Source organism: Chiloscyllium punctatum, chromosome 6 (assembly GCF_047496795.1).
Source record: "Chiloscyllium punctatum isolate Juve2018m chromosome 6, sChiPun1.3, whole genome shotgun sequence".
Classification (NCBI taxonomy): domain Eukaryota; kingdom Metazoa; phylum Chordata; class Chondrichthyes; order Orectolobiformes; family Hemiscylliidae; genus Chiloscyllium; species Chiloscyllium punctatum.
Window position 1 is genome coordinate 32821036 of NC_092744.1, and position 16313 is coordinate 32837348.

At 38.5% G+C, this 16313-nt stretch overlaps 1 protein-coding gene across 1 annotated transcript in view; it reads right to left on the reverse strand.

Moving 5' to 3' along the window:
* LOC140478646 (mucin-4) overlaps positions 1–16313 on the reverse strand; it is a 149869-nt gene that overhangs the window by 69723 nt on the left and 63833 nt on the right. The window contains exons 12-17 of the mRNA XM_072571862.1: positions 13388–13642; positions 9931–10068; positions 6574–6696; positions 4306–4419; positions 3956–4069; positions 956–1081 (exon numbers count right to left, since the gene is read on the reverse strand). Coding sequence (XP_072427963.1) covers positions 956–1081; positions 3956–4069; positions 4306–4419; positions 6574–6696; positions 9931–10068; positions 13388–13642 — 870 coding nt within the window. The remainder of the gene's footprint in view (positions 1–955; positions 1082–3955; positions 4070–4305; positions 4420–6573; positions 6697–9930; positions 10069–13387; positions 13643–16313) is intronic.

Here is a 16313-nt window from a genome sequence, read left to right on the forward strand (position 1 = left end):
AAGTTAAAAATCACACAACACCAGGTTATAGTCCAACAGGTTTAATTGGAAGCACACTAGCTTTCTAAGCGACGCTCCTTCATCAGGTGATAGTGGAGGGCTCGATCGTAACACAGAATTTATAGCAAAAATTTGCAGTGTGATGTAACTGAAATTATACATTGAAAAATTGATTTTCTATTAAGCCTTTCATCTGTTAGAATACAGTGATAGTTTCACTTCTTTCATGTGTAAATCACAAAACCATTTTTTTAAAAGTTGCATTCTCGGGTTAACAGCTAACCCAAGAATGCAACTTAAAAAAAAAGGTTTTGTGATTTACACATGAAAGAAGTGAAACTATCACTGTATTCTAACAGATGAAAGGCTTAATAGACAATCAATTTTTTAATGTATAATTTCAGTTACATCACACTGCAAATTTTTGCTATAAATTCTGTGTTACGATTGAGCCCTCCACTATCACCTGATGAAGGAGCATCGCTCCGAAAGCTAGTGTGCTTCCAATTAAACCTGTTGGACTATAACCTGGTGTTGTGTGATTTTTAACTTTGTACACCCCAGTCCAACATCGGCATCTCCAAATCAAAAATTTGTTAGGCATCATTTCCCCTTTATGAATCCATGTTAACTCTTTTTGATATTATGTATTTCTCACATTTCTGTCAATACTCTTTTTCAAATAGATCCAAACATTGTCCCAGTGACAGATGTTAAGCTATTGTAATTGTTTGTCTTTTGCTTGCTGAATATGGGGATTACTTTGACATTTTTTCAAGCCCCTGGGATTTTTGGTGGAAACTAAAGATTCTTCACAGATTGCTAACATTACATCCACGATCTTTGTAGCCTCATCTTTGATGACTAAAAGAAACTAAGAAAGATATGTACCTGTTATAGTACGCTTCACACTCATGTTTAATAAAAGTATTTTAGTCACCATATAGTTCTGTACCTTTACAGATGAAGCCATCATTTTCATATCCTTCCTTGCAGGAGCATATGTAGGATCCGAGTACATTGTCACATATTCCAGCATTCTGATCACATCTGTGCGTACCTCGTGAACACTCATCAACATCTGGTCAAATAAAAGAAAATTAAACATTTGCATCATACAAAATTAATTCTCCATCTATCAATCTATTTAATGACAATAGTCAATATAATATTTTATTTGTAAGTTCTAACCATTTATATATGTAGTTATATTTTTAGTAACAATTGATAATTTACAGAATAAGGATACCAACATGTCAATGCAATGAAAAATAATTAATAGTTTTGATATGGTATTTTAGCATTGAAGTGACTTATTTCTGCTATTTTCTTCTGATCTTTAGATTTCTACAAACAACACATTCGTTTGTGCGGATTTTTAAGAAAAGTATAATTTACAGTATGTGTAAAATTCACACAACACCAGGTTATAGTCCAACAGGTTTATTTGGGAGTACTAGCTTTCAGAGCGCTGCATCAACCACCTGATGAAGAAGTAGTGATTTGAAAGCTAGTGCTTCCAAATAAATCTGTTGGACTATAACCTGGTGTTGTGTGATTTTTAACTTTGTCCACTCCAGTCCCACAGTATGTGGGCACTGTTGACTAGATCAGTATTTACTGCCTGAAGTGCAGTTAATGAACCACATGTCGACTAGACCAGGTAAGGGCAGCAGTTACCCTCCCTAAAGGACATTAGTGAGACAGATAGGATTTTCCTGTCAATGATTTTATATTGAATTTAAATTCCACCATGGCAGAATTTGAACATGGGTCCCTGAGAATATTACCAGGGTAATTTAGTAGCCCAGTGATAATTCTAATAGGCCATAACTTCTCCAGGCAATATTACTTTTCCTTTCTTATTGGTCCTTTGGTGTAAAAGCCAATTCCCTTTCCTCAACTCCCACAATAAAAGTGTGAGGTTTAAAATTCACGTTGTCTGTAATATTGGCTACAAAGGCTGAAACTGCCATTTTTTGACTATATGCCAGTTAAGTTGAGTGTTTTGGAGGGTTTTATTATTGTTAAGCCTAGCATGTTTTCACATCAAGTCTGACCAAATTCTCCTCATTAATGACCTACCCGCTCCATGGCACCCATCTCATCTGATTCCAGCCCATCTTTCCATGGTACTACTATCAGAATATTTCACCACTGCTGATATCTCTTGGAATTGCCCAGCCAACCTTAGGACCTGTGTCATGTTTACAAGCTTATTGTAGACCTGGACAAGCTGTCGGTCCAGAGCTGTCTTGCATAATTCATAATATTTTCCCCAGTCTTTGTAGACAAGAAACATTTGGTGCCCCAGAGGTATCTTAGCCTGGTTCTGGGCTAGGCGGAAGTCCACATTGGCATCAGTGTGGTCTAGGTTGCCACTGGGTTAAAGTAGTCTAAGCCGTCTGCAAGCATGTCCAGCAATGTAGAAAGAAGATCAATGTCCTTCTTCACCCTGTCAGGGTAGGTAGGATGATACTGCCTCTGATATCTCACCATCAATCACTTTATGCCACTTCCACTTCCTATCAAGGTGCATACTCTACATCTGAAGCATCTTCCCTCAATCACTGCCAACTACCCAACTCCGATATCACTTTCTCTGCATGCTCTCTGCACTGCCTACTCGCTTGCTTGGGACATCTCCCCATCTTCCCCAAATGAAACAGCTGTGCCACCCACTTTCATCTCCCTTAATACCTGCTTCACTCTCATTGCGGATGGAAAACAACTCACAAAAGGACAGGGAGTGTCAAGATGGGTGGTGGGATGTCCACTTCACTCCTTACTCCTCATGTGGGGAACATCCTAATTCTGGCCATGTCCAAGTCCCAGACTGAAATCAAAAGCTGCCCTTGATTTCTGTCTTTGACAGAAGGCTCTCTCTCTTGGTTTGACTGAGTCCTGCTGGCAATCATGACAAGCTTTCTTAGAGGCTTAGAGCTATCTGAGCATTCTTGGAAGCTGGGAACAAATTGGATACCAAGTGGTGTGCATGTGGCTGATACCCATGGAGCATGCCCTTAGTTGGTGGTGCCCAATATCCAACTTGAAGGTCCTTCAGAGCAACGAGGAGCTGCAGTCACCAGATATTTGATTTGATTTTCATGATGAGAATTCTTGATGTCTAGCTTTTTTGGCACATTGGTAAAATGGGAAGCTAAATATTAACAGATAGGTTTAATTCCTTTAACTGGCAGCTCACATTACGTAGCAATAAACCAGCTCACTACTTGGTGAAAGCATAAAAAGAAACAATGGGGTGCTCCTGACCGGATGAGATGTTACTTCACCAGATTTCTCAGCTGATTCTCCCATGTCTCACCAGAACTCATGTCACTCGGACCCCGATAAGATTGTCTCATAAATCTTCTTTCTAACATGCTTTGTCATCATGCAATGGAGTAACAAGATATTACAGTCATACCAGCTTATATTATTTTCTTCTTGTACATAATTATTGACTGACATAAAATGTAATCCCATTTAACTGTGAAAAAATCTCCCGGGACAGACTTTTAAAAGTAAAACAAAAGGTTAATTTTTCAGACTAGAAAACTCATTCAGTAAGCACTATGCTAAGTAAAGTGATAACAGCTCCGTATCCCTCACAAAAATCAACTTTTCAGTGCCGTTTAAAGTGATGTTAAGATTGAGAGTACTGTGCAAAAAGTTCATTGATCTTCTGTAGATCTGTGATCGCGACAACAGCGCTCTATGAGCAGGTCGGGTATCACTGTAACTTGTGTGTTTCATGTGGACACATCGATTCCCGTGGTTACTGTATCGCTTTGATGTGTTGTAAGCACAGTGAGAGAGCGGAAAGTTCTCCTATTATTGTTTTTGCAAGCTTTAGGTCCACACATTATTCAATTTGATTATGTATTTGCCATATTTTCTTTCCTTAAGTTATTAAACAAGATGCAAATTCAACAAAGTAATTCCTACACTGTACCTTCATTGCAATCTTTGCCTTCCCAATTGTCAAAACACCAGCAACGGTAGTCATTAATGAGATTCTGGCAGAATCCATTACTTTGGCATGGCTTGCTAGCACAGTTGTTTATCACTGTATTTAAAAGAAAAAGTTAATTAGACTAACTTTTAAATTATTAACTGATGTCACATTCATAATAGCTTTGCTTGAGAAATCTTACTTTCAGTGATAACAAATCAGCTCCTGTTTAAGATTATCTTATTTATATTACCCTTCACATGATGTGATAATTAAATCTTCTTCCCTCATTACTAATGTGATATCCTGTATATCTATTGTAAGGCACTGAAATTAGAGATAGAAATCACCTTGTTCGCAGAGTTTACCAGTATAGCCAGGCAAACAGTTACAGGAAAAGGCGTTAATGGAATCTACACAGGTGGCTTTATTCCAACATGGTAGGCTTAAGCATTCATCAATATCTGTAAGAAACATTATTAAAATATTGAAACATCCATTTTGTAAAATATGATTTCAGAATGTACATACAAATACACATATGACAGTGCTGACAACTTATACCATGCTTGTTCACCAACTCTAGTTAAATTCATTGGGCAAATATTGCTAATTATATCTCAGCTCCATAGATGACAATTAAAAATGTTCTGCTTACAACGTTGTAGGCAGAACTTTAAGAGCTTATTTTTCCCTTCATTGATGAGAGGTTGTAAGGCAGAGGAAGTGAGCTGGATAGTTAAGGCCACTTGTGTAAACAGCTGGGGAGGCCTTGGGTATTTTTTTAACAGGCTGAATGGGTGTGGCCAGCTCTCTCAGGCCAGGATATCTGAGTAGCATCAGAAGCTATTGGGTTCTCAAAAGAGTTGGAAGCTTCAGTGAATGTCACCTGGCTGCTACTCTCTCTGAATTTTCTCTTGTTTTTTTTTCCCTCCTGGATTGGAGAACTGCATGTGATAATCACTGTCTGAATTTGCCTTTTTTGCCAAAATGCATTTATGGGATGTTGCATATTAGTAATAACTTGCTTAATTAAAGCAACTTTCGTCAAGGGCAATGTGCAATTAAACAGAAAAGTTAATAGTCATAGGCCATCATTTACTTGCACAAACAGCAACTTATTGAAATCCATTAAGTACTGTGAAGATATTGTATGTGAATTATAAACACAAAGTAAACTCACCACAGCAGGTTAAAACAAGTCTGTTCATGTGTCAATTACTGTCTACCAACCTCCCGGATACTGAAAATTAATTATACTAGGTGTGGACCCTTATTCCTTATACTACTCAATCTTTCCTCTTCTTGCATTTCTTTCTCTTCCTTAGGCGGGTTTGAATTTGATTTTACCCAATTGAATTTATACTTCTTTCTCAATCCTTATATTGATAATCTTACAAACTTCCAGTTTGTTTAGTTAAAGGGATTCACAGCCACTTGCTCTATTCACTCAGCTTCCAGATGCCTCTGTGAAGAGTGTCACGTATTTCTATTTCCCATTTTAAGCATTAACTAGACTGAGGCAAGTGTAACTAACAGTAAACTATTTATTTGCCATACCATGGCATGATTTGACTTAAAAATGAGCACACTTGCTTTTTTGAGTAGTTCAGTTAGATCTTTACACTGCTTAATCACTGGATTTGCTGATTTAAATACTGCACCTCAACACCCTTCTATCAGTCTATTTGCTATCAGTTGGAGACTTCTGTGGCAAGCTATTCCAAGTCAAGCCAGAATTGTATGGTTACAGAAACATAGCTAACAGAGATTAAAGCATTTTAGAATTATGTGCAGATTGCATGCTTTAAAGCTAGATCATACTTGTGGAGGGAAATGCGTGTTCTGAAGTTTCTTGATTTGACATTAACAGAATTAGTGACCATGAATTAAAGTACATTAATGTTTTGAGTCTGGCAGCATTTGTGATGAGAAATCAATTTTAACGTTTCGGGTCCGATGACCCTTCCTCAGAACTGGAACGGTCACTGGTCCTGAAACATTAACTTTGATTTCTCTTCACGGATGCTGCCAGACCTGCTGAGCTTTTCCAGCAACTTCTGTTTTTGTTTCTGATTTACATCATCCACAGTTCTTTTGGTTTTTAATGTTTTAAGTTTGTAAGTATTTTAGTTAAACTGTAAATTTTATTATCATGTTCAAATAATTTTGTTGAACCATCCATATTGACTGTCATAATATAAATAATATAAATAAAATATATGTTCAATTTGTTTAACTTGTGGCTCACACTAATCCTAATCACTTCTGTATTTCAAAATATATATTATATATATATTTGTAATATGCAGAATTCTAGATGGTTAATCATATATCTTTAAACTTCATAAAATACAGCAAAATTCCAAATGTACTGGACACTAGTTTCAGATCATCATCCTGAGAAATCCCTCTAACATTTGTATTGACATTCCCAACAACCAATCCCACAATAAGGTGTTAGGCTACATTAACAAATGAATGTCCTGAATGGAAATGTGGCTTAACCAGTGGCATACCAGAGTTCAAATGGATTTGAACCTCCTAACCCAAATTACATATGAATTACCAAATCATCATCCTAGATAAAATAATTAGACTGAGTAATATCATCTCACCATTGCAGACTCTGCCTGTTTCATCTAAAAAGTATCCAATGTCACAGTAACATGTGGGCTGTTCAGAGACTGGGTCAATGAAACATTTTCCATTTGTACAATTTAGTGTGCAGGAATCAAGAGCTATAATATCAAAGACAGAATAAATTATTGAAAGTGTTTCACATACTTATTTCCCATTTAGAATTTTCTACATGAGAGATTTTCTTTTAAGCTTTCCCAAGACATATTCAACACAATATATAATATCTTAGATTCATTAAGAACCAGTATGTTGTCTTACTGTGCAACTGATGATTTGCCATTAAATAGCAATTGAACTCGACAAGCAAAAGTTAATTTCCTTTCTTTTCAAATTAATTTTTTGCTTGTCGAGTTCAATTACTATTTTCAAAGACATTTCCAATCGAAACTGATGTCAGCATCTTCTGGGAACTGCCCAGAATCATTAACTTCATCTGCTTATTCAATGCTATTCCTTATTTTATCAAGATACAGGGATGGAATAATTTGCTGGTGACCCCACAGTTATGACTCAATTTATAACTCCTTGAGTAAAGGGTTATTCCTTGCTAGACTATGGAGACGGGACTAGCCTATGTTTACATAGACTCTACTGAAACTAGGTTCTGCATGGTAGACTGGTTAGTAAAGTTAGATCACATGGGATTCAGGGAGAGCCTGCCAACTGGATACAAAATTGGCTTGACAATAGGCAACAGAGGGTGGTGGTGGTGGGTTGTTTTTCTGACTGGAGGCCTGTGACCAGCAATGTTCCTTAGGGATTGGAGCTGGGTGCACTGTTATTTGTCATTTATATAAACGGTTTGAATGAAAATATAGGAGACATGGTTAATAAGTTTGCAGTTGACAACAAAATTGGTAGTATAGTGGACACTGTTGAAGGTAAGACTTAAACAGTTATTGGTTGAGCCCTGAGTAGTATTGTCGAACAAAGAGAGCGAGGAGTTTAGTTATATAGTTCTTTGAAAGTTGTGTTGCAGGTAGACAGGGTGGTTAAAAAGATATTTAGCATGCTTGCCTTAATTGCTCAGACAGTTGAGTATAGCAGTCAAAAGGTGTGGTGCTGGAAAAGCACAGCAGGTCAGGCAATATCCAAGGAGTAGGAGAGTCGAAGTTTCGAGCACAAGCTCTTCATCAGGAATGATGAAGAGCTTATGCTCGAAACATCAACTCTCCTGTTCCTTGGATGCCGTCTGACCTGTTGTGCTTTTCCAGTGCCACATTTTTTGACTTTGATCTCCAGCATTTGCAGTCCTCACTTTTTTCCCGTTGACTATAAGAGTTGAGATGTCATGTTGTGGTTGGACAGGACATTGGTGAGGCCACTTTTCGAGTACTATGTATAGTTTTGGTCACTTTGCTATAGGAAGGATACTATTAAAATGGAGAGGATTCAGAAACGATTTCCAAGGATGTTCCTGGGACTGGAGCATAGGTGTTTGATCTATAAGGAAAGGCTGGATAGGCTAGGACTTTTTTGCTGGTACATTGTAGGTTGAGGGGTGACCTTATAGAGGGGCAGAGATAAGGTGAATAGCAAAGGTATTTTCCCTCAGGTTGAGAGTTCAAAACGAGAAGGCAAATTTTTAAGGTGAGAGGAGAAACATTTAAAAAGGACCTGAGGGGCAACATTTTCATACAGAGGGTGATTCATATGTGGAAATAAACTTCCAGAGGAAGTGGTGGAGGCAGGTACAGTTGCAATATTTAAAAGTCATTTAGATACGTTAATGGATAGAAAAGGTTTAAAGGGATATGGGCCAAACGCAGGCAAGTGGGACGAGTTTGGGAAACTTGGTGGGAATGGACAAGTTGAACTGAAGGGTCTGTTTCCATGCTGTATGACTCAATCAAGTTAGTCATTTGTCTTTTGTCAATTCCACATTGATTTTCATTTATTAACGTTTTTCAGGTGTTGATTAATTTTAATCAGATTAATATCTGTAAAGGTTCCTCAAATGTAAATAATAGGCTGATTACCTTGTAACTGCTAAATTTATTCCTCTCCCTTTTCTCTTGAATAGAATTATAATTTGCAACCTTCCAGTCTTTAATACCACTCCTATACCTGGACACCAAATGGAATATCTTGATCAAAACCTCTATTATTTCCACCTTTTCTTTCCTTAGCAAGCTGGATTACATCTCATCCATTTCACTATGCCAAACCTTTCAGGTACCTCATCTTAACCTTTTTGTTAATCTACTGCATTCACTTGACCAGAAACCTATCTGGACCTATCATTCACTGTTCTTGCAAAGTGTTGCTTCCCATGTATTGTCCCCTCAAAATATTTCCTTAATGGCAATGCATGTTAAATGTGTAATAGAATCTTCACTTCTGAGTTGCACGAATATTAAAGAAGGTCAACTTCATGTGAAATTAAGAAGATCACTGGACAGTCACCCCTTCCATTGGACATGATATCTGACTAATTAATGACCTCTGAACACTTTCTATCTCCTCTGACTCTGTACAGCCTGGTTAGATTTGAGGCCAATTTTGATTCATCTGAGGTAGTCCCTTGATAGATTATTAGGAATATCAAATATATTTAATCATTTGGGCCCAGATTTCTTTGCAAAGGCCTCATTTCATTAACATGTCAATAAAGGCCCAAACGAATTTAGCCATGTTTTAATTGGCCATTCAGATTAGACCATAAGACCATAAGACATAGGAGTGGAAGTCAAGCCATTCGACCCATCGAGTCCACTCCGCCATTCAATCATGGCTGATGGGCACTTCAACTCCACTTACCCGCATTCTCCCCGTAGCCCTTAATTCCCCGAGACAACAAGAATCTATCAATCTCTGCCTTGAAGACATTTAGTGTCCCGGCCTCCACTGCACTCTGCAGCAATGCATTCCACACGCCCACCACGCTCTGGCTGAAGAAATGTCTCCGCATTTCTGTTCTGAATTTACCCCCTCTAATTCTAAGGCTGTGTCCACAGGTCCTAGTCTCCTCACCTAACAGAAACAATTTCCTATCATCCACCCTTTCCAAACCATGTATTATCTTGTATGTCTCTATTAAGTCTCCCCTTAATCTTCTAAACTCCAATGAAACAATCCCAATTAGCACAGGACTTTGTCCCAACAGACAGATTTGGATAGTGTTAGGGCTTTAATAAATGAAAATTGATTCTCAGTTTGTTGATTGACTTGGTTGCATATTACGTTGACTAAATGTGGAATTGTCATCCATGACATACTAGTAATCAGTCGAATGTCAGGTACCAATAAAATATGCAAACTTTCATTTGTCTACCGTATTGAACCACTAATAAAGAGAAATCGGATATTACTTGCTGTAGCCTTTCACTTACCTGTGCAAGTTTCTCTGTCCGAACTTAATACGAATCCTCTCTGGCAATTGCATTCATAACCTCGACTATCTTCAAACTTATAACGCTCAATGCAGATCTGTTCACATCGACTTTCTCCATTGCTACATTCATCTGAATCTAAGTTTAATATCACAATTTTTAAATGCATTAGTCAACTCAATTTTTACTGCCATCAATTTTCTTTAGTTGTTCTCCACTCTTGAAAGCATGAATCATTGTGCATATGATTCAGAGGTTTAGTTTAGTTTCCCTTACAGTGTGAAAACAGGCCCTTTGGCCCAACCAGTCTACACTGACCCTCCGAAGAGCAACCCACCCAGACACATTTCCCTCTGACTAATGCACTTAACACTATGGACAATTTAGCATGGCTTGTTCACCTGGCCTGCACGTCTTTGGACTGTGGGAGGAAACCAGAGATCCTGGAGGAAACCCACACAGACACGGGAAGAATGTGCAAATTCCACACAGATAGTCACCCAAGGCTGGAATCAATCCTGGGATCCTGGTGCTGTGAGGCAGCAGTGCTAACCACTGAGCCACCATGCCGCCCCACTTTCTGACCACTTTCTGGATGCTCCGAATTTCCTTCTTGCTAGCACTACCACACCTATGCTGCCTACCACTTGTAAATGTCAGCAGGTAAAAATCAGAATGCCAATCCCATTTCCCTCTGTCTATTCCCATCTCCACCACTTGTACGGGAGCACTGTATGAACTATAGCATTATGTGGAATGACACTATATGTGGCACATGGAGAGGGAGGGCCTAATAGAAGCTCTCTTTCTTCCGAACCACAAATCTGATAAATGTTTCTGACTCACTGAGTCCTGAAGACAACATGCTGTTGTAGAATTTGAGGATTGCTGGAAAAACTCAGCAGTTCTGGCACATTTGTGGAGAGAAAGCTGAGTTAATGTTTTCGGTCCAGTGACACTTCCTCAGAACACAGTGTTGTGAAGAAGGATCACTGGACCTGACACATTAACTCTGCTTTCTCTCACTGAATGTGTCAGAGCTTTATGAAAGATTAAGTTTTGAGGAGCAACTTAAAGAAGGAGAAAGATAGACGGATGAAGAGACTTGTGGAGGTTATTACAGCAGTTAGGCCGATGTAGCTGAACACATGGCCAATATTAGGGGATTTGAGATATTCAAAATGTCAAATTTGATGAATACACGCAAGCTGAAGGACAACATTAACAATGTTAAATTGGCTAAATAAACCAAGTGCTGAAATGTAAATACAAATATGCAGTAAGTAATTCCAGACATTTGATTTTACTCTGTTTCATGTGATACTGTGCCAGTTTTCCTCAGTTAATATCTAAGCTCATGTATGGACGTGGATTTAAGTTAACTGCAGGAATAAGTCGAAGAGCTCATGTTCAAATGATTAAGTGAGGAATAATGTTCGAGAGTTCTTTGCAAACACTTTGATCAACAGTGCAGAGGAATGATGCTGCAAACCACAAATAGAAGTATTGTCTGGAGCCATTGAAGAGACAAATTGTCTTACTGTATTGTATTTTGTAATGAAAAGCCAACTATGGCATTTTAAATCAGAGGCAACTGCTCATACATCTTTGTGATGTTTTAGTTGTTCTTGCAGTATATATTGCTCATAAAGTGATAGATTAGCAAAGCATTAAGGCACTTTTTGAATGTACATTTTTTTACAGCCTGCAGCTATCAGCACTTCTCCACAACACTACAGCATGACTCATGACCTATTGTAAGAGAGTTCAACAGAGCCTAATTATTTGCAACATTAGAATGTGCAATTTCAGGATATTGTTTGAATTATATGTCTCCCACTCTTAAGTTCCTTATGAATATGAGCACTGACCTTTCACCACCAGCAAATATTACTAATTTTCATTTGACATTCTGAAATATCATATTATTATTTTAATTAATTAATGAAAATAGTTAGTAAATTCAATTTCTGAAATCAATCGAAATATGACTACTTAAAAAATTAAATGTCAGTTCATTCAATGTTGATGAAATTTTAACAATGGGTTATGGAGCCACAATAAATGAAGAAGGCGTTTGGTATGCTTTCCTTTATTGATCAAAGCATTGTGTATAGGAGTTGGGAGGTCATGTTGAGGCTGTACAGGATATAGGATATTTGAATTATTTTGTGCAATTCTGGTATCCCTCCTACAGGAAGAATGTTTTGCAACTTGAAAGGGTTCAGAAAATATTTACAAGAATGTTGCCAAGAATTGGAGGGTTTGAGCTACAGGGAGAGGTTGAATAGGCTGGCATCAGAGTCTGAGTGGTGACCTTACAGAATTTTATAAAATCATGAGGGGTATATAAACAAAGTATTTTCCCTGTGATGGAGGAGTTCAGAACTAGATGCCATAAGTTTAAGTTGAGAGGGGAAAGTTGAAAAGGGACTCAAGAGGCAACTTTTCCACACAGAGGGTGGTGCTTGTATGGAATGAGCTGTCCAAGGAAGTGGTGGAAGCTGGTACACTTACAATATTTAAAGGGCATCTGGATGGATATATAAATAGGAAGGGTTTAGAGGGATATGGGCCAAGTGCTGGCAACTGGGACTAGATTATTTTAGGATATCTGGTCAGCATGGACAAATTGGACTGAAGGATAAGTTTTCATACTGTACATTTTTATGATGCTATGTCTTGTGCAGAATCAATATAACAACTTTGCCACACATTTGAGAGTTGATTTGGATTTCAGTTGATAGGAATGGGATTCTGGTTACCATCAGTGGAACCAGATGAAACAAATGGTTCACACACATTATAGGCTAACAGCATGGTACTTAAAATTTTATACTTGACAACCCAAATATATAATTATTTCATCAACAAACTCAAGTTTCAACACAATCTCTCAAAACTCTGGATTTACAGTCAACACTGCATTAACTTTTCACCAAATTGCATTTTAGTTTCTTAGATAGTATGTCCTAAATTATAAGCATGGAAAGTGATTCTTAAAAGCTATGTGGAAACTGACTTTCCAAAACCTACAATTATTGGTTTTCTTCATTGCTGATGTCATGTGGGTACTTATCTAAAATAGGTTCATATTATGGTTATGGAAAGCTACCTTAAGATAAAATGAAAGCTAAAATAATTAACTGATCAATGAAATATATACAGTGGAATCCTCTTTATTATTATTGTTTCAGATTACCAGTACCAAGGTAGTGTGACTTCTTGTTTCGTTCATTAGATTTAACATCATTCCAGAAACTATTTTCACATACATATACACCTTTGGTTTTCACAATAACTCACTGATTTGTTCTTGAATTTTTCCCTTGGCATATTTAGGTCATATTATTACTTGATGTCATAGCCCCTTTGCCACAATATATGGCAAAAGGAGCTCCAAAACCTTCGGTCAGAAAGTAATAGACTTGTGTGACTTCAATTTTGACAATTTTACCTGTAGTAACGTTCAACGATCTTGTCAGAGTTGCACTGGTTTTGCTGATGAAGTGAACATTGACCGTGTAGGTTTGACCTGGGCTTAGATCAAACAAGCTACATGTGTTGTTGTGAAAGTTGAAAGTACAGAGCAAATATCCAATTCCAAATGATTTCTCAATGTTGTAGACTCCACATATTTCAAAGGTATTGTCTGACCAGTTCAAGGTAAAACTTGTGTTTTTGATGTTTTCTGCTGAGATGACTCCAAGGTCTGAAGCAAAATATAAGTTAAGCAACAAAGATTATGCTATAAAATAAAAGAAACATCCTATAATTAACAATGATGTGTTTTGAAGGTTTGAGAATTTAATATTTGTATTTTCCATGTGGCAGATCTAACTTTACTTCTATAAAATTTATAGAAGTATAAAATTTATGTAAAAGAACAAATAAAAGTACCAGGCTTCCCTGTTAAATTTCTACATAGTCTAATTATTAAGTTGCTTTCTTCTCAAGGATGAGAGTTACCAATAACTTTTAACTGGACCTTCTTTCATTTACATTCAATCCCATCAATAATGGCCCACACACTTGGTGTTCCCTCTCAGAATTATTGTGATGCTAAATTTAAGATTGCTTTAATTTAAGTTGTGAGTGGGAAATTGTTTCACTAACTTGATTGAGTTTTTTGAAGAGGTGACAAAGAAAACTGATAAAGGTAAATAGTAGACTCTGTCAGTTTGGCGTTCAGCAAAGTGTATCACGAGGTAAACTGGTTATTAAGATTAGATCACATGGGATCCAAAGGGAACTAACCAATTGGATATAAAATTGACTTGAAGGTAGAGGACAGAGGGTGGTGGTGGAGGGTTGCTTTTCAGACTGGAGGCCTGTGACCAGCGGTGTTTCACAAGGATCAATGCTGTGTCCACTGTTTTTTGACATTTCGTCAAGTCGTTTAGAGATTAATATAGGAAGTATGGTTTGTAGGTTTGCAGATGACACCAAAATACGTGATGTAGTGGATAGTAATGTGGATGATCTTAGAAAACAAAAGGATCTTGATCAGATGGGCTAATGGGCTGAGGAGTGGCAGGTGGAGTTTAATTTAGATAAATATGAGATGTTACATTTTGGAAAGGCAAACTAGGGCAGGATTTATACAGTTAATGGTAGAGTAGTTGGGAGTGTTACTGAACAAAAAAACCTTGGGACAAAGGTGCATAGTTCATTGAAAGCGGAGTTGCATGTAAACAGGGTGGTGAAGAAGACATTTGGCACACTTGCCTTCTTTGGTCAGATCACTGAGGATAGGAGTTGGGACATCATGCTGTGGTTGTGCAGGACATTGGTGAGGGCACTTTTAGAATACTTCTATAGAAAGGATTTTGTTAAATATGAGACAGTGCAGAAAAGATGTACAAGGATGTGGGAATGGAGGGTTTGAGTTATAGGGAGATGCTGAACAGGCTGCAGCATTTTTCCCTGGACCGTTGGAGGCTAAGGGGTGACCTTATAGAGGAGTGTGGATAAGGTGAATAGCCAAGGTCTTTTTCCTCATGTGGGGGAGTCCAAAACTATAGGGTGCAAGTGTAAGGTGAGAGGGGAAAGATTTAAAAAGAACTGGAGGAGTAATTCTTCATGCAGAGTGTGGAATGGAATTGCGTATATGGAATGAGCTGGTTGGGGCGGGTACAATTACAACATTTAAAAGGCATGGATGGGCATATGAATAGGAAAAGTTTAAGGAATATGGACCAAATGATGGCAAATGGAACTAGATCAAATTGGATGTCAGGTCAACGTGGATGAGCTGGACTGAAGGGTCTGTTTCCATGCTGTATGACACTTATACTCTATGACACTATAAGTTGATAGAATATCCTCTACATTGGGGCCCGATGCGGTCTCCTCTACATTGGGGAAACTGGGCACCTCCTAGCAGAGCGCTTTAGGGAACATCTCCGGGACACCCGCACCAATCAACCACACCGCCCCGGGGCCCAACATTTCAACTCCCCCTCCCACTCTGCCGAGGACATGGAGGTCCTGGGCCCCCTTCACCGCCGCTCCCTCACCACCAGACGCCTGGAGGAAGAACGCCTCATCTTCCGTCTTGGAACACTTCAACCCCAGGGCATCAATGTGGACTTCAACAGTTTCCTCATTTCCCCTTCCCCCACCTCATCCTAGTTCTAAACTTCCAGTTCAGCACTGTCCTCATGACTTGTCTGGACTTGTCCTACCTGCCATCTCCTTTCCCACCTATCCACTCCACCCTCTCCTCCCTGCCCTATCACCTTCATCCCCTCCCCCACTCACCCATTGTACTTTATGCTACTTTCTCCCCACCCCCACCCTCCTCTAGCTTATCTCTCCACGCTTCAGGCTCACTGCCTTTATTCCTGATGAAGGGCTTTTGTCCGAAACGTCGATTTCGAAGCTACTTGGATGCTGCCTGAACTGCTGTGCTCTTCCAGCACCACTGATCCAGAATCCAATTATTGCATACCTAGAGCATTGCTACAGGCATTTCTTATAGAAATGTTTTCATTCTAACAATCTACAACTGTTACATTCTTTTTTATGAGAAAATTAATGGACAAGCTCTCATTGTGCTATTTGCAAAAGATGGCCAGCTCAGGCTACTCAGCTCCTGTCCTCATTATTGCCTTGGTCCAGACATGGGTAAAAGGTCTCAAATTCAAAGGTGAGGTGAGAGTGAATGCCATTGACTTCGAGGCTGTATTTGACTCTGCGTGTCATCCAGCAAAAGTGGAGTCAATAGGAATCTGGAAATAATGCTTTCACTGGCTGAAATCATTGCTAGCAGAAAGGGAACCAGTTGAGGTTGTTCGATGTTAATCGCCTCAGTCAAAGATACCACTGCTGGTTTTCCTCAGGATGGTACCATTGGTCAAACCACCTTCAGATGCTTCATC